General features: G+C 40.2%; 1 protein-coding gene across 2 annotated transcripts in view; it reads right to left on the bottom strand.

Annotated features, from left to right (window-relative positions):
• Positions 1–27,783, bottom strand: part of GALNT7 (polypeptide N-acetylgalactosaminyltransferase 7) — a 70,943-nt gene that overhangs the window by 15,430 nt on the left and 27,730 nt on the right. The window contains exons 2-6 of one of the 2 annotated variants that reach the window (XM_066548282.1): positions 24,164–24,618; positions 9,653–9,819; positions 3,306–3,436; positions 2,990–3,069; positions 1,006–1,188 (exon numbers count right to left, since the gene is read on the bottom strand). In XM_066548282.1, coding sequence (XP_066404379.1) covers positions 1,006–1,188; positions 2,990–3,069; positions 3,306–3,436; positions 9,653–9,819; positions 24,164–24,618 — 1,016 coding nt within the window. Of the gene's footprint in view, positions 1–672; positions 856–1,005; positions 1,189–2,989; positions 3,070–3,305; positions 3,437–9,652; positions 9,820–24,163; positions 24,619–27,783 lie in introns of both variants that reach the window. The other variant, XM_066548281.1, reaches the window with a different exon arrangement.

Here is a 27,783-nt window from a genome sequence, read left to right as displayed (position 1 = left end):
AATTCCATGAAAATTATTGTAATTTTCCCATAATAAAAGGTGCTGTTTTTATCTTTCTTCCTTTTTTTTTAATGGTATGTGTATTAAATTAAAATTCTTTGGAAATATCTAGCCAAGATTCTTAAACAGTATGCTTCTTTGTCAGATGTGATCCATTGTGAAGCAAGTGGCAGATATATGACAAAAGGGATTTTTTTTGATACACATGCATAATCCTCCAGCTGTATGCATGCATCAGGCCATGACAGCAGGCTACAGATTTTATGCATTACCATCTATCAGAAATACTTCCAGCATGCTCGTTATTTCAAACCAAATTGTTAAACAAGCACTGCTGTTTCCAACAGTGCTTGAAAAAAATATCACAGCTTATTAAAGTTTTCCTCGGCAACAAAGGGAAATATACAATTATACAATATTTTGCCAAACAGAACCCAGAAATTCTAATGTGCACCCTATTAACCACACAAGAGCAGGACCAGAGAGGCAACACAAGGTAGCAAAGATATTTTGAGCGAATAGTCAGTTGTGGCAAACAGGTCTGACTAAACAAAGCAGCTAGTGTGGTTAGAAAAGTGAAGGTGCTCAGGCTAGAAGTACATGCAAGTTTTAGTGGATCAATATTGACTTCAGAAACAAAAAAAAGAAACGGGTAAGTGATTTAGTGATTACCGATACGGTTCAGTTTTTGTCTTTCTGCTTTCCTTCTCTCTCTTGGTCAAGGGAACCCTCTTCCATAGCATACTCCAATCCCACGCTCCTCTAGCAAACCCATCTTCGTCACCACCCCCTTGTGGCACAATCTTAAAAGTGTTGCCATCTATGACATCTATGAGCGGCACCGTGCATGTGGTTCTGCGGGCGGGTGGCCGGGCGCAGTTACGGGCAGGGCGTGGGGCACGCGTGCGCCCGCCGAGGTTCGTGGGGAGACAGGGGGGAGGGAAAAAGGACAGGGTTTAGACAATCATTCCTTAGGATTCACAGTAGGTAAACAGCTCTCTTTACCGATAAGGCTCAGTTTTATGTTTTCGTTTGGACTTTTCCTTGTGGCTTAACGGAATTCGTTTCCATAGCAAACTCCAGTCCCAGGCCCCTCTGGCAAAACCATCTTCATCCCCACCTTGTTGTGGCTCAATGGAATAATCATTCCCATCTATGTAATCTATTAGAGGTACAGTACATGTAGTTCTGAAACATTTATAGAAGGGAAAGAAAGAGCAAAATACAATTTCAGAAGAGTAATCTGTCTAATCTGAAATGTACACCATTAATTAAGTACATAGAGCACTGTATATAAAAAGTCACTTGTGAACACACTATTAAAAAAATGAAGCCTCAATAGAAGAAAAAAGAGATGGTCTTTTCTTTACATTGTTTTAAGATGTTCTAAAACCAGAAAAGTTATGTTTGAGATGCTAATATATCAATTGTTTTATCAGTACATTTTTCTTTATGTGGAATTCTTGATACCAGTCTTCTAATAAAGCACTGCTGGAGTAAACAGAGGAGCCCTCATGAGGCCAGGGTTCTCACAGTACAGTTATTTCCTGTAATTTCTATTCATATCAGATCTTAGCTGTCAACAAGTAAGATAAACACATAGCTTTTACTAGTGTTAACACAGATTTTCATTATACTGTCCTATTCAAATGCCCTGAAAAAACCCACCAAACTCTAAGGATAAAAAAACATTACTAGTGCTCTCCTAGAAGCAGTTTTCAGTAGAATTCTTCCTGGTTGATTTGTAATACTCTCCTCATTGTGATCTATCACACACAACATTCACCAAGGAAAAGACATTATCTTGTTTTTCTCCCCACATTTTTCAAATGAGTTTTCCCAGTGACCCAGGCTGGAGCACTCCCACCTTTTTAAATGAAGCTCCAAGAGATAGAAAAGGCAGGGGGGAAGAGACATGCTAACACCTTACTGTTCTTTGAGGCAGAAGCAGCAGCAGGCTGCACCTTGGGTACCAGGGCATGGAAGGAGGCTGCCAAGCACTGTCTGCTGGCACTGTGTGTCTCAGCACCTCTGGTCATCATCCTGCAGCCTTCCCCTCTGTGGGCAGTGCTGGAGGATGTCTCTAAAACCCCCTCTTCTCACCAGTCTTTCTTGTGTGAAACAGCAATACACACTCAATGGGAGCACAAAGGCATTTCCATCTTCTCCCTAGTCTTGGTTTAGTTACAGCCTTTAAAACACACAAACCCAAATTCTTCAAGAGAATTCTGGTAGCATGGCAGGTTAACAAATAGTTTTTAGGATTAAGGAGCTATTTTATGGGATTAAAGAGTTTAATCCTGTACATGGTTTCCTAAACACACATAGCACTGACCACACAAGCCAAGAGTGCAGTAGCACCCAGCAACAACAACATTTCAACAGCTGGAAGGAAGGAAAGCCCTGGGCATGTCTCTCCTCTGGCACCCCTCACAGACTCCCAGCAAGTGCCTGGGTCAGTGGCACAGACAGCTCAAGCCTGGCCTCACTCTGATGCAGACAATGCTCCAAAGCACTTCAGAGGAAACAAATAAGACCAGACATCAAGACCAAAGATGAGAAAGTCATAAACTCTTGAGATCACAGAGGCTTTAAACTCCCATTAAATCAAAACATTTATTGCTATTTTTTCTCTACCAAAAGCCACAGTTTTGTTATTTTGTTCAATCATGCTCCTTATTCAGCTAGAACATTTCAAAATCAGTGCCTCGGATCATTGTAAAAGACAAGAGTTACATATAATCTGCACTAGACAAAATATTCAGTATGCCTATTAAAATAAACTGCCTGGAGATTAATTTTCCTGACTATATTCCTTCCTCATTATGTATCTTTTATGCTGGGAGATAATATAATCATCACATGGAAAATATTGATGTAGCTTGATATAGATATAAAACATATCGACTGCAGTTTGAAAAGTGAAGATTATTACTGTGACTTCTACTTTCTAAAAGGCCAGAAACTGGAAGTAACAGGAGAACATTACCTGTCCTTAGATATAGGAGCTATAAGTGGTGCATACCAATTAATTCCCACCTCACAATGGGCATCAAGGTAAACCAAAACCTTTGAAAGAAGAAAAAAAAGAAGTAACTTATATTTTTGTGTACAACATTGTTACTTAATTAAGCTTCCTTACATTGAGAAACATTTATATTATAAACAAGAAAATGAAGATTAAATGAGTAAAATGAATCTCTTCTTAAAACAATATCAATAATTTCCACATGTCTATTGGAGCCACCACAACCCTTCCCCCCCAAAAAGAAAAAAAACAGACTTGTGAGTGAACTGGCTCCTACCTGTCCAAGTTTAGCCTTCTGGGCTCCAATGCTTCTAGCTTGGATCAAACCTTCCCTCCTCTCATTTCGAAATACCTTTACAAGGCCATTCCACTGCTTTATGTAGTCATCCAGCCTCTCTTGTAAGTGTGCTATCAGATAACAAAGAAAAAAAAATTGGGGAGGTTTAATAATAAAGAGTTTTGTTCTCTTAATATAAACCAAAAATATCTACAGACATTTACAAGAACTTTAATTCAACTACTCACAAACACTAAAACTGAGGAGATCAAGACCACTGACCTCATGGCACAGGTTTGTGTCTGGCACATCTGAAGAAACGGCAGCTGAAGGGGTTGGCCACACCTCAGGGAGCTGGGTGGACAACCCACACTCACTTGTACATATCACAGAGTGGCTTTCAGCTTTTCATCTGCATTCCAAGCACCCAGAGAAGTGTCTACACTTCAGCACACATCTTTCCTCATCAGATGATGTCACATGTACAGCTGAAGGCACCACTTTTCAGTCAAACATTTCCCTTCACTCACTTTCACCCTCACAAAGTTTTCTGTGAGTCTATTAATAATCTGGAAACCTGAGGCAGAGTCTCACCATGTTCAAATTATTGCTCTCCTTCATCTAGACCTGTTCCCTCTTGTGGAGGTTTTAGGATGATCTTCTAATGAGATTAATGAGAATAATTGGAGGGCCAGAAGTGCATCATACTGAGAAGAAAACAAATCTTTAGCTAAAGGGACTTCCATCAGTAAAAGGATGAGTAACCACACAAGAATCAAGATGAGCTATGCTTAAATGGTTTCAGATTTGTATTTGCAGATTTGTATTTGTCTGGGCCAAACTTCTCTGGAAACCACACTCCTGCCACACTGTTTGAGAAAAGGATCCTAGTGTTGCTTAGCATTTTTGCCCAGATGATTCTGCTGAGAAAACTCATGAAGGCAGAAAGGCTGGTAATCAGGTGCCTGCTGATGTGGCTGCGCTGATTTAGCTGCTGTGTTTGTTAAAAATCTATTTTTGTACTCAAAGGCTCAAAAGAATTGTCTACAGCTTCAGTTTCTCTCAGTTGGGAACCAAAATAAGTCACCTAATCTACAGCTGAGGCACCCCTGCACTGGTTTGCTTTGCACCAGCTCCGAGGGGCCGATTGCCACTCTTCCTGTGCTTGGTGCCTGGGAGTGGCTGCCTGGAACAGAGGCTAGGCAAGACTTAGAGAACAAAGTGGGTATTTATTAAAGGCCTTCAATACAGACACCTTGGGCAGCCCAAGCCTCCAAGAGAGGCTACACCCAAGGTGGATGATGGCCGTGAGTTTTTCAGACAGATACAAGTTTGGTCCGTTTACAGATCAGGGGTTAATCCTCCAATCACAGCTGCAGGTGATGAAGTCATATTCCCCCAGTTTGCTCCCCCCCCAGTTCACTTCTGTTTATACTTTTTGGGGCCTGAGGCTGTAAGGCACCCTTGAATCTCAGGCCCAGAGGGATTGTTTTGTCTGACCAAAAATGAAGACAATTAACTAACACTTCAAATGGAGTTTAGAGTTGTGCACTAATGCAGTACAGGATTTGAAAAATATAAAGGCTAAAATCCTAAGGCATAGTGCTGATCCAACAGAATGGGGGGGACATGTAGAGGAGGATGTCCCTTTCAGCAGCAACATTCCATCAGGTTACTTCAGCAGAAACACTTCCTGCAACCTGAATGAAAATGATGAAGTCTAGAGACTTCCACAACTTATGTTTCAGTAGGTTTTGTACTCTTGTCAGCAGTATTTAAAAAATAGTTTCAAAAAAAGCTACACGTAGTTGAAAAGGAAATGGTGTTTCTTGGAAATGAAGTTTCCAATATAGAAAATTCAGCAATTCTACCAAAGAACAAAGAAATCACTATCTTTTGATACTCTTATTATCCTTCCTCTCCACCTTTATAAAAGAAAAAGTTTTCTCAACCAAGTTTAATGTATTCTCCTTTCCCACACAATTTAAGAATTTCTTTTGTAAATCCTTGTGCATTAGGAAAACTTCAAGGTTACACAAATGTCAAACTAGAGAAAGAACAATTTTATCACATATGCTGTACAGAAGAACATGCCATGTAATAAATAGAGAATATATTATTTGATAGCTGTGATATAAATTTTTATAGGATAAAATCAACAGAGTTTTGAGGTCATCCTGAAGTGGTAGTAAGAGAATCTTTATACCACACCATTATTTATGCTGCAAATTCCAAGTATGTGTTACAGAAGGACTGTCAGGAATGTTTTAAAGATTTAAAACCTGAAGTTATTTCCAGCACTCCTGCCTATGAAGCCAAATGTTTTACTTCTCAAACGTTCAACTATGTAAGGCTCACAGGGAGCTGTAAAAACCTGTCATATTGATTGTGTAAAGCTTTTCAGCAGTACAAGTCTCAGGACTTTGCAGTCCATTATCTGAAACCATGCCAGGGTTAGCAGCAAGTGCTGTTTCCCACAGGAAAGCTGAAATTTTCTTCCTTCCCATACTACAAAGCCTGCATGACAGTAGTGTAAAAAATCCCGATACTTTTACAGTCAAAAATATTGTTTGGCCAGCATTAAATTCTGTTCACCTAGAGTGTGTATTTATGACATCTGTCAACAGCCTTACAGCAATCTGGTTTTTGTTCAAAAATGTATATTTTACCTTTCAAAATATTATAATCATCAATCTGGCCTTCCCCTGTTTGAGTTCCTCTCTCATGTCTAAGTGCATGATTAAAGCATGAATCAGTGTCTTTTAAAAACACATGGTTTCTCCAAAGGATCTTAGGCACTGCAGATTACAAAGAGATAGGAGGAGGAGGAAAGCATGTTTTTTCTCCCTCAACTCCTGGACAGCAGTCTGAGAACTAGAAAAAAGGTATCAGAGGTGCTCCCTAGAGCAGCTGCCTCCTGCCTGTGAGTACCCTGGGCTGTAATACCGCTGAGGTGGGGTCTCAGCTCCAACACAAGCACTGATTACTGCTTCAGTTTCCCCATGGCAAGCACCACTACAGAGGTTAACAAAAATACTGCTGCCTGCCCATGCTCATTACTTCCCCTTTGGTTATCTCCCGGGATGCTGCATCAGGTGGAAACACAGGAAACAATAAAGAACATATAAGTGAACACAAAAGCTAGACAAAGCCTTTAAATGCTACTAGGAGCACTGGTATTTTTTACCTCACAGCCACCCTTTACAGGTGCATGGGCTACAAAAGCAGTTCCAGATGAGATATTGGCCTCTGTGCTTCAGAAAACAAGCAAGCTGGGGCCAAAATACATAACAAGTGCTGGAGACCTATACACACAACTGTAATTGTAGGAAGCTTTAGAAAATATAGTTTTATGAATTCTCATTGCCCTTCCAGAACAGCTGTTTCCTTCACACAGCTGGCATTCACAGAAGAATAAACTGCTTCAACTGAGAATAGAAGAAAAACTGGGGAAAAAAGCCCCAAAACCTCATGTGTAACTGCCTGGCCTCATTGACACTGTGGTAGAAATTGCTGCAACATATCTTGGACTCTAACATGAATTAATACAGAGGTCTCCATAGAAAATGGAGATAGAATCATTCAATTAGCTTGGCAATTTTCTTGTTACTGTTCTCTTTGTGCTCTGACAAAGAAAAAAAACACCAGAGTAGAAATCAGCACGTATCTCTGCACAGTTCTCCACAGTCAAACCCTGCTGTTTGCAGAAGAGATAAAGGAAAGAGTGTCATTCAGCAAAAGTACTGCTCCCAACTGACTTTATACTAAGAATTATAATGAAAAGGCCATTTTCCAAGCAATGCAACTGTTCCTCCCTGTAAGACACAACATATATAAGCTTCTATGCAGCTGTAACCCTCTTCTGATGAAACAGGATTTCTCGTAAGGAAGGACAGGCAGGGGTTTTTAGGAGCCAGCCTTTAGAAGTGTTTGCAACTGCTGTGCCCCATTTTAATTTCATGTCACTTGAGAGGGTGGCAGCTAAGAAATAAGGACAGCCACTCTTACATGAGCAAACATCCAGCCAACCCAGCGTGTGTGGCTCCAAGAGCAGAAGGTGGTCTGCTGGGTGGAAAGGCAGACATGAAGTGCAGCCTGAAAGCAGGTGGGGAAGAAGAAAATCCTGTATCTGTGCTGTCAGCATGACTTTTCTTCTGGCTGAAAAAGCAAAAAGCTACTAGAAGCTCTGCTGTGATTAAGAGTGTTTGTATTTTGCAGCTCTCCTAACAACTGGAGAACTCTTCAGGCAGCTTGGCATGCTTTGCAGCCCATACTAGCTCATCCTTCTCTCTAAGGAGAAAGAAGTAGAGCAAGATTCTGCTCTCTTGGCCATTTTTCATCTAGAACATAAACTGAATTAATGAAATTAAGTTAATTATATTTACCAAGTAATAGCCTAAAGCAATTTGAAGAATTATTATGGTGAACTAGTGCAATTGCAGTGAGGTGTTCAGAGTAATTCCAGTCCATGCTTGTCTTAGCAGCCACCCATACCTGAGAAAACTGCACCTTGAGCTTTCTTTATTGAATTTTCTGATTTAAGAAAGTTATCTGGGAAATTGAAGTGTGAGAAATATAGAGTCAAGGGTCTGCTGGATCTTAGGTGCAGGCTAGCTGTGTCTGCTAACCATTCATTTATAAACAAAGCAAAAATGTTCTGTATTAGGAAAAAAAATCTTTAAAAATACTGCTTTTGTTTAACAAATGTCATGTATTGGAAAAATAGTACAAGTTCTACATCAGACAAACATATTCCATGAACTACATATACTCTGGGACAGAGTCAGCTACAAGTCATGTGAAACCCAAACATTGAGACCTATCATTAGTAAAAAATCTGGTAAGTATTCTAGACACAACCAGTGTCACAGTTACTTTATACAGCTAAATCAGTCCTTGAACAGCTCTGAAGGAAAGCTGTGATCCTAGCTGAAAAGCTAAAACACAGCATATGTCTGCTGACTGAATTATTAAAATCATATCCCTTAGGAGAGAAAATATTTTTGGTTTATAGCATGTGTGTATATCTAAGCCAAATTCTCAACAGCTGTTAAAGGATACAGAAGACTATAATTTAGCACTCAGCATCTTTATTTGACTAAGCCAAATGTAGTCAAGTTTATAATACAGGTAACTTGCCCTCTCCTGTGAAAACAAACAAAATGATACCTACCTACCTACAGGTATGATGCAAAAAATAAAACACAATAACTATTTTTAATAGTGGCTTATACTCAAAAAAGGCTACCTCAGCTATGTGATGAGATAATTTTTAAAATTTATAGTGAATACACCCATAGAAAACAGCTCTGGAACTGGAAGAAGCCCAGTTCATTTAATAAAAAGGAGAGTTTCAGAACAGTCATCTGTTTGTTATGCCACTACACAATCCATGTGAAAACAAAGATGAGAGTATCCTGTGCCCCTGACCAAACTTGCCTTTGCTCACAGCCATCACCAACATTGTCTGGAAGAGGCTGTTATCCCACACAGTCAAAACCATATTTTTATTTATGTGTCTCCTCTTTCTCTCTGTCAATATCTCTTCAAGAACCATGCTGCAACAAAATCTTAGCTGCTCAGAAAGAGCAGCTTTGATGCACTATTTTGAAATTTGTTTCAAGTAGAAAAACAGTCTGTTTTCCCCTGTCTCAATCAGTTTCTATCTCTAGGAGACCACTTTCAGTTCCTCTTTGTATTTGACCTTGTATTGCATTAATGCTGACAATACCACCATGAAAGCAAAAAACCAAAACAGTGTATGCTTACATTTACAAGGCAAGTACATGCATCCTGACAATAAACCAGGATCAGAACGTAAATTACAAAGAAAGAAGAAAATCTCTGGACTTATGTTGGCAGGACTCAAAGAAAGGCAGAAATTAAAACATATTCAAATTCTTAAAAGCTTTCTTCCCTCAATAAGAAACAATAAGCAGCTTAATCTGATATTTAATTAAAAAAGGATGTTAGAAATGAAAAAGATATTGAAAATTAATCTGGATAATTTGATAGCCTAGGTAAGTTTTTATCATAGTTAAAAAAAGAGACATCTGTATTACCTTACGCAATAAAGGAAGCCTGTTACTCCTAACAGGCTTAACCCCTTTGATACTCTTCAAACTACTTGTTTGCACAAGAGCTAAGAGAGATACTAGCTATCCCAGCTTTCTTCTGCATAGTACCCAAAACTGTGGTAGAGAACTCAAAGGACTGTGAAGAAGCAATCTTTTCTCTCATTAGTCAACTCAAACCATGGCAGGTAATAAATCAAAAGAAAACTATTTCAGGAAAATAAAAAAAAAAATTCCCTTTCTACAAGGAGTGTGTTAATATTCCAAATGTACCTTTGTTGCTAAAATCATCAATCAAAACAATTTCTGCCAAGTATTTTCTTGGTGTTCTCTTGATGACACTGTGGACTGTCCTCATGAGCGTGGACCACCCTTCGTTGTGGAAGACGATGACAACGCTGGAGGTGAGCAGGTTGTCATCATAATGCCAGTATTTGCATCTGCAAAAAGAGTTGATTTTATTAGTTTTCACACTGTCTTTTACAGAACTGCTTAACAGCATCCTTGTGCAAATGAAATCTTCACTGACAGCTATCCTTCAGAATTAAGAGAGACAGGATATAAAAGGTAATACAGGTTAAGTGCATCACAGATACAGAAACAAATAAAAAGAAAAAGAAAAGCAGACTGTCAAATAAAAAGAAAAGCAGACTGGTCCATTTTCAGTGGGCTCCTTCCTTGAAAGATATAACACATGGAGAAAAAAATGTAAGAAAAGAGAGAGATTAAAAAAACCAAACAAAAATAGTGCAGACAATTCAGGTCTTTTTTCCTGAGGGGTTAGAGATGATCTAGAAACAAGCAATGTGAGTACTTCCAGTACCTTCCACACTTTCCAATTCTTCTAAATTACATTTATCAACAATGGATTTAATTTGCAATTGTCCATTTCCCTAACTGCACCCCTAAGTGAGACTGTTCACTCCCTACAACCAGTCCAAGTATTTCCTTAACTGGAAGTTTCCCTACCTGATCACTATCCCCTTTTCCAACTATAATAATATAGTTCCTATCACCAAACATAGAGACATGGCACTTTTGATTTCAATGGGAAAAATCCTTCCTTTTTTCATCTTTCAGCAAATGAAGTCTCAACTAGAGAGATGCTGACTTTTCAAGGACAGCTGTCATGTATTAAGAAATTATAAGTGACAAATAAAAACTTCTAAACGTACAGATGCACAAATTTCCCTAGTTATAGTTGTCTTTACACAATAAAAAGCTTCAGTGCACAGAAACATTGCTAGTTTTGAAAAGAATTACCTTACTCATCAGAGATCAGAGAAACTCTAGAAACTAGAGTTTCTAAAACTACATTCAGTTAAACATGGAAAGAATTCACATAACAGATCCATGGGTATCTAAAGAGTTTCTCTAGTGAAGGATGCATTTCACTTCTCAATGAATCAATATGCATTTATCACCTCACAGAAAAGAAAAGACATTGCTAGAAATATACCATTAATTTTGTTCCTGTGGGAGAAGAAAATTATAGAATCAAAACAGACTATAACAAAATTGTATCTAACGAGGCATTTCATTTCTTAGGTGTGCATTAAGTGACCTCTGAAACAGCACTATCTCTAAAAATACAAATTACTGACTAAAATCCTTCAGCTCAATAGTTTTTATGCCTGAAGTAGCTGCAGCTAATCATAATTACCAATATGATTATATTGGTATTGGTATACCAATAAAGAATGCTAGACTGGCTGTTTAAAAGGTTCAGGCCATGGATGCCTTCCTTCCACAGATCCCTCTCAAAGATTGCAGCCGATTACAGGTTGCAGTACTAACACTTGTAGCACAAGCATTTAAGCTGTCAACAACTTACTTAGCATCTGCAGAGATAAAATGGATACCCTCCCTAGGTGTGTCAAGTAGGCTGTGTAAAAGGAAAATTTAATATGTTTCATAACAGATTTATAACAGAACAGTGTTGCTTCACACATATATTCTCAGTATTAATTTTGGTGATATGGTTACATTAAAAGGTGGAAAACAGGGTGTTACACTTTCAAAAAAACCAGCATACCAGCTGAATGCCCTTCAAGAGCTCCATGTAAAAGGTAGCAGAATTGCACTTCTGTCTCAAAGGAGAAGGTAGGAGCTGAGGCAGCTTGCACTGTGCTCCTGACTGCACCTGCTGCAGTTTAGCTAGGAAACTTTTTTGCTTATCTCTGAATAAAAAGAGAGGGACAGCTACAATGTTTCATTGTGCCTTCAAGGACAAAAACAAAACCTTGAAAAAGAATTCAAATCTTTTGGTTGTTTATTTCTTGCAGTTCCACAAAAATTTAATATAGTCTTGAAACATAAACCCAAAGGTCTAGACAGGCTTTTTGCTACACAGCCAACTTAAATCTCCTCAAATTGGGTGTTGCTAAATGTGCCCTTTACAAGCAGTGAAGCACTACATTTATATCTCTAGTAAGATCATGCTTCCAGCTTTTTCCAGACACTTTATTTCACTTATTAGACAGCCCACAGACCGACTCTGTGGGCTGTCTAATAAGCCCATAAACTCTGACAGACTGCAGTAATTCCTGTGCACAATCTTCTTCCTCATCTGGAATTGAGAATTAGAGGTTTGAAATAAAGTGGTTGTTTTAGATATGTGCAATTAATAAATGTTTTAATCTCTGTGGCTGTTTTTTTCAAGAAATGTTAATGTTGCTGAGGTGTTTGAGTGACAAAAGCCAATGGCCTAATTTCCTTCAGATCTTCAGGGAAGGAAGCAGGCAAAGCTTTCCTCAGTGGAGCCTTTCCTCACTGGAGCAGCACTGACATCCAGTGGCTGGCACACCACATACCAAGAAACCATAAATGCACTTTCCTTCTGTTTGAAGCTGGATTTTACAGTACGGGTTTCCCTGCAGATTTTAGGCACCAAAAAAGGAAAACAATATGCCTGAATTTCCAGGAACACTCTTCATTTTTAAAAGAGAGAGTAAAATAGGTATGAATGTTTAGGCAAAAGCTTCAAGCTATTGAAAACTGGCACAAGCAGATTCAAAGTACAGGAGGGTCTGTGACAAAGAGGATTTAAATGTTTCAACCTCTAGCTTCATCCCCTGCCCACACACTAGCACAGTGCTCCTTTAGGTATAGCTTGAAGGCCAGCTGTGGCAACACACTGGGAACCAAATTAGTGAAAAAAATCACTTAAAAAAAGTATTTTGAATTTTTATTGATGGAGCTGAGAGGATGGGACATTGCAGCAGATATGCAGGAATGACAACGCAGCATCCTTAAGCCAGGCTTGCCTCTAGACACTTCACATCACCTTTCCTGAGCACTGTAAAGAGTTTGTGCATGGGGAAAGAGGAACAAGCACACACAGATGTACAAAGGGCTTCCCTGGGCAGTGCTGCAGGGAAGAGCTGCTCTGTTTGTGTGCCCTTTCCTTGGGGAACTCATGGGTGAAAGGAAACAACACCTTCAGATCAGTCCATGAATAAAAAGTTTCCATTCCGCAATCAGCGCTTGCAGTGCTGGGGAAAAACAGGACTGACTCACCAGTGAAGCAAGATGAAACCCTTCAGGAGGCACAGCTGTGATCTAATTGAGACACGGTGAGTAATGTTTTTTCTATAAGCCTGCATACTTAGGATGTGAATTAGTTCTATTCCCTCTCCACACCCCTGGAGGGAACAGCTCTGCTGGAGCCTGTGCCACACCAAGATCCCTCATCCCTCAGTCACAAACTACACCAGCCAGGGCAGAGAGGAATGCTTTCACAGGAGACACTCTGTGCAAGAAGCTGAGCATCTGGGCTGGAGTGCTCCTTGGCTTGAGGAATTTCTGCTCTTACAGCTTTGTACTCCATTCACTGGCTTGCTCTTAGGATGTCCTGGGGCCCCACAGTCGTGATTGTGGGTACATGGTCCAAGGCTGCCATGGCCATACAGGCTCCCTGTTAGCTACCACTGAAGATGCAGATATAGACTCAAATTGGCTCAGGCTTAAAAAAAGCCAGAAGTGGAGTCTCCTTTTCCTGGAAGAGTAATCGAACCACCCACAAAAATGCAACAGCTGAAAAAGGAGAGGACCTCGAGAGCCATTTAAGGGTGAGCCCAATCAGATAGATACTTGGAGGGCAATTTAAGATCTTGAGCCAACAGAAGTGTTTCTCCTTCCATGCTGAACCCCTGACTGTGCCAGTATATCAGCACCTAAGCTTCAGAAGTAAGAGTATCATGACTGTGTATCATGACTCTCCATCCTGATACTATTTTCCTCCTGTCAGCTCTCTAACTTGCACCTGCAGGTACCAAGGACTCATCAGTACCCTCTGGATTTTAAAGCACTGTACTTGTGTGCTAAGAGGAAAACATACCAGCACAGATTCCTGCAAGAGGGCAGGCAGCTGCCATCACATTCCTGAAATCACTCCAGTAGCCAAAGAAGCTCCTGAGAAGCTAATCAGCTGCTGCAAGATGAAGGACCTGAATCAGTACAAGCTGAAGGACTCAATTTTTTATTTATCCTGAAATTGTAACCAACATAAAATTTGAATTTATCTTCTCCATTAATATAGAACTGTTCACAATTTAAAATTGTATTTTAACTTTTATTTCATGTTTCAAGTAAATTCATAGTTGTATTATCCCCTATTATAATTGCTTTATAGAACATGCATTTTTCTCAACTCTTTGAAAGAGTCCAGCAGAAGCAAATCCCAAAAATAAGTTAGGAGATCTGCTTTCATTTTCAGTTTTCTTTTCTAGTAAGTCCCATTCTTATCTTACAAGGAGACAGGCATCCAGCTGACAGCATGATGTTTACATACTTTTAATACTGAATTCAGGGCTCCTTGCTATTTTAAGTCACCAATTTATTATGACTACTGCAGTGAACTGAATCTAACCCCTAGGAAGATGAATGGGAATTTTTTTTCACAAAACACCTTCAACTGTTTGCTCATCTGTATGGTTGACATCCCCAAGGTCATAGCTGAGACTGGCTGCTTAACACCTGCAAGTCAGAGGGATCATTGCCTAAGTCTAGAGTAGACAGGATAGACAGAAACAGATCACAGAATTTCTTTGTTAGGATACAACAAAGTAAATCTAACGCTAATACTGGATTTGCTACCTATGAAGCCTTGTGGGGCATTTTTGTGCATCAGCAACATTAAAATGAGATTATAGCAGTGGACTTACAAAACAGGGCTTCTGGAAGAGAAGTAAACAGATAATGCAAGAAAGACAGATTGGTCAGCTGAATAATTTTTTTCTCTTCAGCAGACTGCAGCAAAACCTCTATTACACACTACCAAACAGCTTAAACCTATACTGAAACAGCATTTGCTATTTTTAGAATAGCTACAAGTTTTGCCCATTTCCATTCCTGAAGTAACTTGTGAGGCTATGTGACTACATTTTATTATTAGTACCCTTGGAACCAAAAGCTGTATCTACTGTACCTTTGAAAGCATCATGATCCAAATCCAGGACAAGGTTTGCATAGAAACCCAACAGTAGGGGTAACAAGAGAATGAAAGGAATAATACTTGCAATTTTTCTAATCACAAGATTCTTGCCCATACTATCACTTACCCAACATTGAAAAACTGAAGCGATAACAACACAGTGCAGGAAAGCTGGGGTACCTAGGTGGCTAAAACAAAACCTTTCCTTAGGGAAGGGGAAACTCCCAGAGAAGGAGATGGAGCAAAAGCCCGCTGCTTTCCCGTTTTTGGTTTAAAGAGAAGAAGACCTCACAGCTCTTGAGGCCTTCTGCAGTCTGGTGACACACTGTGGGTATCACAGGGAGGCTGTGCCTAATTTTGGATTTATCAAACTTTTGCAGGCTATACCCAATGTTATAAACAGCTAGAATGGAACTTGAGGCAGTGAGCTCAGTCTCACAGAAATGCTGCATTTCCACCATGCCTTGCTCATCAGATATTGAACCTTGAAGTTCCTACCCATGCTCATCTGGACTGCATTATAACTTGTATCATACATATTTATTTCAATGCTCTAGCACAGTACAGTCTGGTTAACAGGAACAAGACAGAGCATAAGAAGTGCATTTCATTTTTCAGTTTCACATTGAGGTTACAACTCATTTGACAAAATGATTCCTCCATGTGCCCCAGAATTCCTATGCTGCAGGATGGCACCTGGAGGGTTACACAAACAGCTGCAGGAAATCGCTCCCACTCTCCTCTGCCCTTCCACTGAAGTCAAGGTTTAACTCAGAATTTAAATATGCTCCAGGTGCTGTGCTATATATATGTTTTTGTTGAGTAAGAGGTCATGTTCAGAGCTTGGTCATCTCATTTCAGATGCACACACAGAGAGGTAAGTAAATCCAGCTACAGATAACACACCTGGTGCCTCTGTCAACCTCTTTGTACTCTTTGGGTGAATTATTTCTCCCTCTAAACTTAACATTTCAAGAGCTAGCAGCCAACACTAAAGAGACAAAGGATCCATTTTCTCTGTAGTTTTCGTTACTGGGACCTGAAATGTTAACAGAAAATGCTGGGTTTTGCTTTAAGGCAAATGCCTGGAATTTAAATCTTTCCTGACCACATGAGATGCTCTCACAATACATGCCTAATTACAATTTAAACACCATTTTTTTCCTCCCTCCAGGAGTCCTACCAGCAGTAAGGCAGCTGATAATCTGCAGTGGAAAGCTAGCCTTCCTGATTTAGTGTGACCACTATAATTCACCTGATTCTAGACTCCAGCTCTCACTGAGGTGCACAAAAATTTATGTGCACATTATAGAACTAGTTTTCTTTGTTACAGAACAGTTCAAGTGTATTATGTGGCATTGGAATAAAAGATTTTTCCCAGGGTACCATGTGAAATTAAACCAAGTCCCTAATGTTTCGTTTCCAATGATATAGATACCAAAAGTAATTACTGAAATCCTTTTTCTTGTAACAGTATCAAATATGTCATTTGCAAAGTGCTATAATTAAGGAACTAAGCACATTCCTGAAGAAAGCAGGCTCCACTCCAGAGCCTTTGTATTCAATCTTCTTAGCTACAACAAGACTGACTGGACAAGTAACTCCTTACTGTAGGAGAACATATTAAATTCATGTTATTATTCATGTTATTTGCCCAGAGTAATAAGACTGTCCATTTCTAATGAGGAGCTAAGACTCATCTGCCTTACTTCATTACAAGTAATCAGTTAAAGCTAAAGTTTTTTTTTTTTTTTTAACTCCAGTCTAACACTAACAATTCAATATTTGGACCATAAAAAGGGTCCAAGTTGGCACTATCAAACTATGATAGAAAAAATATCTTTACTAACAGCTCTGCCTTGCCATCACACAGCTATGCATGTATGTATTCTTACTAAAGTTATAAGTCTATTTTTGGCAAGAATTTCCTCTTTTTTATGTTAAAAATAATTGAAAAATAAAACAGACACCCTTCAAAACTACATGTGTGATTTTAAAAAACAAGCCAATTCTCATTCCCTTTTGCTTTATAAAATGAGCTGCAAAAACAGTTGTCCAAAAATACCTTTCTGTATGCACACAACATTGTACTCGAGCAACAAAGAGTTACCTTTTCAGATTTTTCAACAAAAGCTCATTGCCAGTTGTTCTGTTTGAAGTCAAAGGTGACCTGTGGCAACAGATCCAATTATTCAAGTACAAATTTGTATGGCCCAGGGTCTATGCCCTGTAACAGCAACAATGTCCTTATAAAAGAAAACTCAAACTGGATAATCCACAGAAGGAAAAAACACTTAAAAATATTTATTCTGCCACAATCATACTGACAGATGTGTGTGGGTGATGCAGCTGAAATTCTAGCTCACGCTGATGAGTAGACAACAGCTATTTATTGTCATACTGAAAAAAAAAATCTAGAAGGAGATTATTTTGTCTCATGCCATAAACATTAATGTTTCCTCTCCCAGTCAAACTATTCCAGATAAAATTCCTTCAGCACTTGTCAAAAGAAGCTGTCAAAAAAAATTCTAGCTTAAATAAAGTCGTAAGACTAAAACCTTCTGGGTCAGTAAGAATACTTTGTAAGCAAGTCTTCCAAGGACTGGATAACAACAGCATATCAAGTCTGAGCAAAGCATGTTGAGCTCTAATCCTTTCTTTCAGCCTGCACAGTTAATTACCCTGGCATGAAATCTGATCAGCACTACAAACATCCCTGGCTTAAGGGCTCTACAGTAGTGCAAGTTTGTTAATAGGAGAAATAGGGAGTTTCACAGTGCATCACTTAAAATATAGTGTAAGAAAATGCCTCTTGACTTCAAAAGTGCAGTAAGCATGTCTCCAAACCACCAAAATACACGAATGGAAATGGCAGGTGTGGACTGGAGTGTTCGACTGTGAAAGTGGACTTCAAAAAGGAAAACCTACATTGACTCTTAGTGCTTTTGAGCTAGAAGTACAAAACGAGGATACTGCAACTAATGCATCCTAGATAAGTATTTTTTAGAAATGCTGAATACAGATTCTTTGGAACATCTTGCACTGCTTTGGTCTTGTGTAACCAGGAACAGCTCCTGTGAGCCATACACTGAACAGCCTCTTCTCAGAGCTCTGCATCTGTGGTCATCAGTGGCTTTGACCATCAGGCAGCTTTCTCTCCCCTTTTGATTTTTCCATGTCTCCTTATATCTGCCATAAGAAGTTAATGATTTTGGGTGCTACAACTTTGTCAAAAAGAGCCCAGGAGTGGCATCTTTGAGGATAACCTCCCCAAAACACACGAGCCATCCATTCCCACATGCAGTAAGTCAAACAGGCATGGCAAAAAACCCTCCTGGCTGCACCAAGAACTCCAGAAGGTAGACTAGGGCAGGTAGAGGCATGGACTGGCTACCTAGAAGGAGTACAGAAATATTGCCTGAGCCCATGAAGAGAGCATTAAAGGCAAAGCTTTGTAGAGTTGAAATCCATAAGATGGAAAGGGCAATGAGAAGAGCTTGTAGGCTTCAGAAAGACTAAAGAAAACAACAGTTTAACTATAAAAGAGATGAAATTTTGTGTCAAAGGACACATAAAAGACTGAGACACTCAACATCTGATTTCCTTGATTGTTTACTTGCAAGGTTTGCTGTCACCTCCCAAGTCCCTGAGTCTAAGGGGCAGCCTGCAGAAGAGAAAGAATATCCACCACAGAGGTGAGTCAGGGACCACTTCCCTGGACATATCACAGCAAGTGGGATACACAGAGCCCAAGTCTATGGGACTGGATGGATGGCCCCAGAGGGCATTGAAGAAGTTTGTGATGTCATTGTGAGATCATGCTCTACCATATTTACCAGGTCCTGGTGCTTGACAGTGGCTCCTGAGGACTGACCAAAACAAATTCTTGCCCACCTTCAAGAAGAAGGATCCAGCAAATGATGACTTGGAATTCATTAGCACCGGGTGAAGTTTTTGGAACTGATTAACTTTAGCTAACTCTAATCCGTGAAGGACTGCTTTCTGCCAGAATAAATCAGAGCCAGTTTACTAGAGTCTAGACGTGACAGGGATTGTTTAGCATGAGGACAAGGGGAAGCCATCAATAGAACCACACAGAAGTATTGGATGTCCAAGAAAGACTCACTCAGCACCTGTGTATGGAAGAATCATGATGTGTATGGAAGAACCAGAGCACCTGACAGGACAGAAGACACAGGCGGGAGACATCTCCTTTTGAAAAGGGGAACTGTAAAGAAGGGAGAGCCAGCATGACTAAAAACCAGATGCTGTTAGCAGTAAGACATACATTCTTTAAATGCACAGGATGGTGTCCAAACAAGAGAAACAGAAGTGAGCATTAATTCAAGCTAAGTGCATGTAAATAAAGAGGTAGAGTAAAAAAAAAAACCAAAAAAACACCAAATCCCCCAAAACCCAAGTTGGAGAAATAGCTTACTGAAGTATGAAAGCTGCTATTGAAATATTTTTTTCAAACACCAGAAGTAGGATGCCTGCCAGAAAGCCTGTTGGGCTGATACATGACCAAAATGAAAAGAGACCACTTCAGAAGCAGGAAATCTAAATAAAGTATTTCCACTGTACTCCCAGCAGTGCCCAATGCCAGATACCCTTAGAATAGAAGAAAATAAAGGGCAAGTACACAGTGACACTTCTTACTAAATAGTCCTACCTTCAGATAATCTGCATGATAGCTTCTACTGGAATTTTCTGCCATTCTGCCTTACTGCCTTTTTTAAAAATAAACCCAGTATTTCCTAAACAATGTATCATGAATTAACAAACTCTTGTATTGTACTGCTGACTCCAGTCTTAAACAGAGGAACACACAACACCAATTTTTATCAAAGGACTCTGGGGTTGTAAAGAATTGCAGACCACTAAGTCTGACTTCTGTGCTGAATAGAAGCTAGTAATAAATAACAAAATTAGTAAACCATAGACACAGCTTTTGTGGAAAAATATTACCATCTTTTGGTAATAGAAAAGAAAAATATTACCATCTTTTGAAGAAATCAAAACTTTTGTGGACATGAGTGAGGCTATTAATACAGTAACTGAATTTCCAAAGCATTTGATGAGGTTCTTTGTTTTCCTCACAGGTACAGTTCTTCATCAAACTATGGCAGATCTCTTAAGGTAGTAACTGCTGAAATTGTAAGCAAGTTTGTGACTTTAGCAGCATAACTGTGCTGGGAGCTAAGCAGTCCACCTCTTCTTCCAGGTCATTGCTGAACAATAGGAAAGCTCTTGGTAGTTGCAATTAAAATGGCTATAAACAGCTGCAGAATAATTCAAGAATGCTATCAAGGAAATGAGCCAGCAGGAGAGCTCAGTGCAAGTGGAAATGATTGTATATGGAGTATTAGACCACTCAGTGCACAGACTCAGTGACAGATCCTAAACTCTGCATTACCACTGGGGAAAAAAAGTTAAAAAAATCTTGGAGTCAAATGTGGAGAGGTCTGTCAGAATTTTAGCTCAGAGTTAATGAAAAGGGAAATGAAATAGCAGGAATAATAGGGATGAAACATGAAACATTTCTATAGGAACTTCATGGAGATATCTCTGATATTCCCATGTCACAGGGCAGCAGAGTCACAGAGGCACATAACAGTATCTGTATCTGGGAGAAGAGGTTAAAACAAGCACCACATTCTGCAGTCACTGACTCAGGATGTCATTAATTTCAAGACTATAAATGCATTCAAAAGACAAGTCTGTGCACAGAAAGAGGTCTCTGAAGCATGACAACCCTGCTGCAATTTTTGGCTCCAGTGCCCCGGTGCACTGGTTGCCAGGAATGACGCTTATCCATTCTTGTATGTTTTCTCACCAGCATATGTTTTTGGCCAGAGCTAAAGTTGTCAGGAGAAACAATCACTGTTCAAACCCAGTACAGATAAATTTTTAAAAATTAAATTTTATTTTAAAATACTCTGGGGAGATGGGTCATTATACTGGTTAAACAACTCAATTCTTGTTATTCTTAGCAGCAATACTCCACAGTTATCTCTTGGGTTTATTTTTTTTTGAGAGGACACACCTTGTTACCTGACAGTATTCACCCTCAAACCTAGGTCCCTTTGCATTTCCTTAGCATGGTGTATTTATCTTGGATCCAAAATAATCCAGAAAATTTATCACTCTATTTTTACTTCAGCTCTACCTCTGTGCAGACTCCTGAATACAAAAAGCAGGGAGCAATTAAATTAATATCCTTTTTCCCAAAAGCTAACAATTATTTTATTGCAGGTCTGCTAGGAAGTAGGGATAATGTGCAAAATCCAGTATAAATGACTGCTCTAAAGGGTCTGCCACCTATCAGGATGACTAAAATAGATCTGAAAAAGGTAAAAATCACCAAGTCTAAAGAAAAAAGTTTCTTCCAGCTACTGTGCAGAGGTTTAGACAGGGACTGCTAAGCTTGCTCTACTTCTTTGCTGCTAGAAATAAGGTGGAAAACAGGTATTTCTCAACTAATCCATTTTAAGTTCCCCCCAGCCCTCTTGCAGAGTGCTGAAAGACTGCAGTGAGATGAGCCATCTTCTAAATTTTGTACACTGACTTTTACATTTCCCCATACATTCTTGTTTTTTTAACCAAACTTATGACTTGTTCTGTGTCAACACAAGTGCTGGGCATCAACACTGAAATATATTGGTTAAAATCCATAAGCCAAGAGTATGTGGTACTGGCAAAATGGAAATAGTCTGATGTACCTGACAAAAAACTTGAACACACCATCCAGTGTCATTTCTCCCTACGGGATACAGCAAGAATTAAGGCTTTTTACAGCAGCTGAGACTGCCCAGAATCACCAGCAAAGTTCCTCCTGAATCAATAAAGGCAGCTGGCAAATCATCCTGGCAACATGTCAGACTACAAAGTCAAATCCAAGCATAGCAGAATTGAATCTCCCTTTATTGGCATGTCTTCCCTCTTCTCCCTCCAGCAGGGACAAGCCCTGAGGCTATATGGCTTTTAAGCTGAGAGAAACAGTTCTTGCAGCACAATTTCACTCTTGCTAGCACAGCCTGGGAAAGCATTTGGCATACTTCACTGAACAAACCTGACTGCACTGGGTAACGCTTCAAAATTCTGATGCTTGAAGAAAGAGAGGGCTGAAGGGAGCTCTACCTACCTATGAACCAATAATTCAGTCTTTACCAGAAAGATCTTCCTCAATTAGCAAAGCCAACTTACTATTAACAGCAACAACAAAAAATTACTATATTGCTCTTTGGCGGGATTCAAGTAAATGTTGAGTGGCCTTACCAGCCACAAAAGTCTTTTTAAATAGATCAGTGGGAGGAAAATAAATGGTGCATCCAATAGGTAATCTGCTACCTTTTGCTGCATTTCTCTCTGGTATTGGGGAGAGCAGGAAAGTGAGCATGCGGGAGCCTGAAAGCATAGAGCAGTATCAGCCCATCTCACACTGCTTCCCCTCTCTTCTGTTCCCAGGAGACACACAGAAGCTATAAACCTTCAACCTACTCAGGTAATTGCAAGCATCCCAAGCATTCAATAAATAAAGTAAGGGATATAATGTTGTCTGAAAAATAGCTTTTGTTCACGTTGTTTTTTATGCTGTTTTGTTTGCTTGCTTGCTTAGAACATGAAATCATTAAATGCTAAAACCTAACTGATTTGAGCTGGTGGCTTTGACCTCACAAAGGCTTATCTGCAACTGTGCTTGAAGGAAACAGTTTCTAAAATTCGTCATTTCATGGCTGTCCCTCCTCTACCTCAAAGTATTTAATCATTTTTGGGAACATCTATTTATTAATGTCCTTCAGAACAGATGACAAATTCTGAGATCACATAAAAAATACTTCAGGAACCTACAGGTGTGGAACTATTTGAGAGATACCACAGGCTGTCTGATGCCCTTCACCTAAAAATGAAGGGGAAGGAGTACTTGAGTTCTGCTGCCAGAATTCACCAGGGCAGAGCCAGCCCAGTCCCACCTGCATGTGTCACCTTGCCACCTCTGATTTGCTGTCCTTACAGAGGGAAGAAATGCTTCAGCAGGAGCAGCAGTGTCTAAGGAATAACCTCCCCAAAAGAAAATGCTGACCTACACAGGTGACCCAGAGCATTCCTTCCCTTTCAGAAAAATCTCTTTAGTACGAAGTACCAACTTCTGAGCACAGCAAAGAAAGAAATGCAAAGTGAACCCCAGGACAGCTGGCATTTCCTTGCCACCAACAGCACACAGGCATGGTCCTCTCCTCTGACTGCCAGGAAGTGGAAACCTTTAGTCAGTCACCTGAGGAACACAGCACAAAGTAAAGGGAAATGCTGTGCTCATGTGCTTCATTTGCTTTCAGGGAGTGCACACCACATAGCAAATTCAAGCAGCTGCACGTGCATGGGTATGAGTCAGACCCACAGCTGGCCAGTGCTCTCCTACCTTGCAAAAAGAAAACAAGACCCACCATAAAGCCCAGAGCAGACCCCAGTAACCAGCCAATGAACCACCAACAGATTATTTACCACAGCTGGAAACATACAGCCCAGAGATTGGTACCCAGTCCAGGGATCAGCATAGCTCCATTGCTGGGGATGAGGGGGAAGTGAAAACTCCAAAGTACTTAACATCATATCCAACTTCATACACTGCCCACAAAACCCCAACCAAAGACAGACTTAAAAATACCCTGCCATTAAATCAGTTTGCTCAGAAACCCATCCCTGATATTTAACAAGGAAAATTACACCAAATGCAGATTAACCTGAGAGCAAAATTGCCTTCAACAAATATCAAAAGTCAGAATAGACTGTGTAGACCTGTTAGTAACTCTTGAGCAAATGTTAGTAACTTTCCAGAATTTTCCCCACAACAAATTAGACACCCTTTCAGTAAGTAAATAAATGTTTTTCCTAAGACTGATTTCCTCTTTAGGGCAAATGCTGTGAGAAACTGTTGGAAGACAACTCCAACCATCACCATGGCAGGACCATACTTCTCTTACTGCAGGTAAATAGGCAGTGTTTTAAAGAGAACAGTATTTCTTTCTGTTCTCTATTTATGCTCCATTTTAAAGGCATCAGGGTAAATCAAAACTGAATAAACTAACTAGCAGAGGGATGTCTAATAAAGATAATCCTTCCTGAAGGCAAATCTTAAGTTATGGACTAAGAAAAGATATTACAATGAAGACTATGGCTAGACTCGGAGCATGGAAATACATGCAATTTGACACTAGAATAGATGACTCCAGAGATAAATCACTACAGTTTAAGTATTCATGGAAGGAATCATTGCAACAGCATTAAGAAGAATATATGGAAATGTGGTATAGTACAGCACAGAACCAAAAGAAAACAAAAGGTTTGCTTACTCTTCTTGACGCAGGTCATTAACGCTCCGGTCTAGCGAGATCATATCACTTGCCACCATATTAAACCCAAACTCCTTAATGCTGGCTTGAACAGATTCTTTGTAGTCTGGTCCTAAGACATATGGCTTCGCCTCCTCTCCAGGGCCACCAACAACTCCATGAGGCTCAGGCTCTTTGGGTTCAAAATTACCAAGGACTCCAGGTCGTAACACAGGGTCTGGGTATGCAAATGTCTGAGGTTTGAATGTGAGATACTGCCTCTGGAGGATGTTTTGCTGCTTGTTATCAACACCATGCTGATTTAGTTCATTTTTGGCCTTATTTTTCCTTCGAATGGATTCCAAGTCCACTTCCACACCTTCAACATGAGGCCAAGGTACCACAGGTTTGAATTTCTCATTTCCTAGTCCATGGTCTCCTTTGTTTGGCAGGGGTCTGTTGGCTTCTTTGTCATCCTATATACACACACAGAGACACAGCAGACCATATCAATTGATCATCCTTTATTTATTTATATCCAGTAGCTTAATGCACTAAGAGTTGGTACTAAATATATGTTGAGCAAGGATGGAGAAGTCTGTTGAGGGGTTCAATGAACACATTTTACTAAAGCTATTGACTGCTGGAGAACATCACCAGCTGTTGTCCACACTTACCTTGGTGAGCTGGCCCTGGAAACGACCAAATGCCCAAAAAATTCCCAAAGACCAAACAGCCATGCAGGACACATTCACCTGAATGTAGTGTGAGCTGTAGCTCAAACTGATGTGCAGGGGGCACTGATGGAGCATTTTATGAAGGAGAAGGTGACATGGAGGCAAACAGTGCCACAGTCCACAGCATGGCATCCTTGGTCCCACTGCTGGACAGGGGGTGTTTCTGAGGCTGCTCTGCCTCAGACCTCTGCAGGGTCCCAGTGGTTACTAGAAACCTCAGAAGAAACCAGCTGGCTAGAAATCAGCCTCAGCTGGGAGAGAGAGCTGTAACCACAAGTAACGTGGCACACTCATCTGTGGCAGCCACAAGCCACACGCCATCCCTGCCCTCCACACACACTCCCTGTCCCTCCAGCTCACTCTCACCAAGCTCCTCCCTCTGCTGCAACAGCTTTTTTACAGCTGGGAGGTGACACTGATGGCACTGGGGACAGCAGGCAGTAACGAGATCAGCTGCATGGACACAGGCAGTCCTGCCTGGGGAGGCAGTGCTGGCGCTGAAGAGAACTGCCATGGCCATTGGCATCTCCTGCATCCTTGTTTAAAACAATTTTACTGCACTCCTCCCTCTCTCCACACCAAGAGATTTGAAGTTCTCACTGAGAAGCAGGGCTGGCATTTTGAAAACTGCTCAGCATTTTCAGTGATCAGTGAGGCTGGTGGGGTTAGAACAAGGGTGGGTGATTTTGGAAGACGCAAGACAGAAAGGCTTTGATGTGTCTGAGTGTGAAGTCTCCAGAACATAACAGCACCACCCATGAAAGCACTCCAAAACACACAGTCACAACTTTTTCCAATACTACTGTCCAAGAGTATGACAGGGAAATATTGCTGAAGCTTCAGATATCCTGCCAAAATTGTTTATTTGTAAGCAGGACAAATGCTAGATCATTCAGAAATCTGCAGAAAACAACACACATTTTAGCAATGTCTCAGAATCAAACAAAGTTTTGAGATCAGAAGGATGTCACCCATTCAAACCTGCTGAAGGCAGGTTCACAGTGAGGTGGGGTTACTCAGAGGCTTGTCCAATCACACCCCTTTGTCCAGTTTCTCAGGACAACCTGTTCCAGTTGCTTGACCCAGTGAAAGCTTTTTCCCTCATACCTCAGTAGAAGTTTCTCATATTGCATCTTGTCCTCTCAGTCTGCACCACTCAGAAGATTTTATTTCCATTTGCTCTGCAACTTCATTTTTTTAGGGTGAAAAGATGCAATTAGATTCCCCATTAGACTTATATCCCAGCCAAACCCAGCCTCCTTAGCAGGTCTTTGCTAGGTCCTCTGCATCTGTGAAAACATCTCTCCTGTGTTGGGGTAGTGTGGGAGGAAAAAGCACACAGAGCTCCTAACAGCCAAGCTCTTTCTAGGGCATCCACCCATTATGCACTCTGCCTTTACTGCAACTAGGGTACAATGCTGACTCATGTCCATCTTCAATTAAACCCCATAAAACTTCCTACTACATCACACTATTTTCCTTACATCATTCCACGTAAAAAACCTGCAGAAATTAAGAAAAACACAGTATACAATATATCTAGGTTAACATGGTAATAGTGGGTGTCAGACTGGCTCCAGTTCAAAATAAGGAGTTTATTCAAGAAACTTTCTGAGTTTTCTTGAGTTTAAACAGGAAGGACATACAACATGCAGAAGTGTTAGATTATTCTGTTCTTCCATCATCATTTTTTCAGGAACTCAAAAGTCAGTGTTGGAAAAGGGAAGTTTAAGGGCATGTGAAAAGGCATATTTTGCAAGAAAGTCGAAGGCTGTCATGGATCTAAATAAAGCCCTGAGAGGACTTTTGAAGAGAGTATCATCTCACACTTACCCTAGAAATCAAAAGGAAGGCTTTGCCACTAGACTGTCAGAACACTGCTGAGCTCTCAGCTCACATCTAATTCCTGCTCTGAGTGCGGAGGCAGCTATAAAAGCCAACAAAACAGGCAGCATCATCAGGAAGGATGCTTAAAGACAGCATAATTTTGACTACATAAAATTTGATGCATTCACGTATTCAGTAATATTTAGTTCTGGTCTCCACATCTCAAAAGGAGTCAGAGAAAGTGCAGAGTAGGGTAAGCAAAATCAAGGAGAAGGCAGAAATGTATCTTGAGATGAAAGACCAGAAAGGCCACTCATCTTTCATCTCCAAGACCGTGCAGTTTGGAGATGCAATGGCTGAGGGGTATAGAACTGAAGTTTAAAATATCATGAAAGTCATGGATAAACCCAATGGAAAGTCACTGTTTACTGTGATGGATGACAGGTCCATAGGGGGACTGTAAAAGGGTTGTGAGAAACCCTCTGAAAATTTGAATTAAACAGCTGTAGATGCTGGAAGAGTCCAAAGGGAAGGCAGCATAGAAAGTAGCCAGGTTTACACACTGCCACACTCAGTCAACCACCCTGGATCATCAGTCTCAATCAGACAGGAATTTCTTATTCCCCTGGTTTGTGTGGAATTAAATAATCTTTCATTACACTTCCATTACCTATAAAACAGTAATGAGCTTCGACTTTGCCAATTCCTTGACTGAAGCATAACACTTCTGAAAGAAATTTGTTTTGCTGCTGTCAGAACTGACTTATCCTTTATTAGGATAACATTAGGATCCTAACATTTATTAGGATTACATTTAGCCTCATGCTATGCATAACCTCCACTGCTATGCACAATTTGCATTATATTGCATTTATCTGTAGTTCCCTTCTACGCACTAAATATATCCCATATTTGCTGGCATGGAAAAATATTTCATAAAACAAGGAAATTAAATACACAGGCACACTCATTGACCCCATTCCTCCAATATCTATGCTCAGAGGACAAATCAGATAGAAAGCATTTGTTGTGGGTTAACCCCTGCATGCAGCTCAGCATGACACAGCTGCTCACTCC

This window comes from Molothrus aeneus, chromosome 4 (genome assembly GCF_037042795.1).
Source record: "Molothrus aeneus isolate 106 chromosome 4, BPBGC_Maene_1.0, whole genome shotgun sequence".
In the NCBI taxonomy this organism is placed as follows: Eukaryota; Metazoa; Chordata; class Aves; order Passeriformes; family Icteridae; genus Molothrus; species Molothrus aeneus.
The sequence above is the reverse complement of the archived record's forward strand: the minus strand, read 5'-3'. Positions and strand labels throughout refer to the sequence as shown.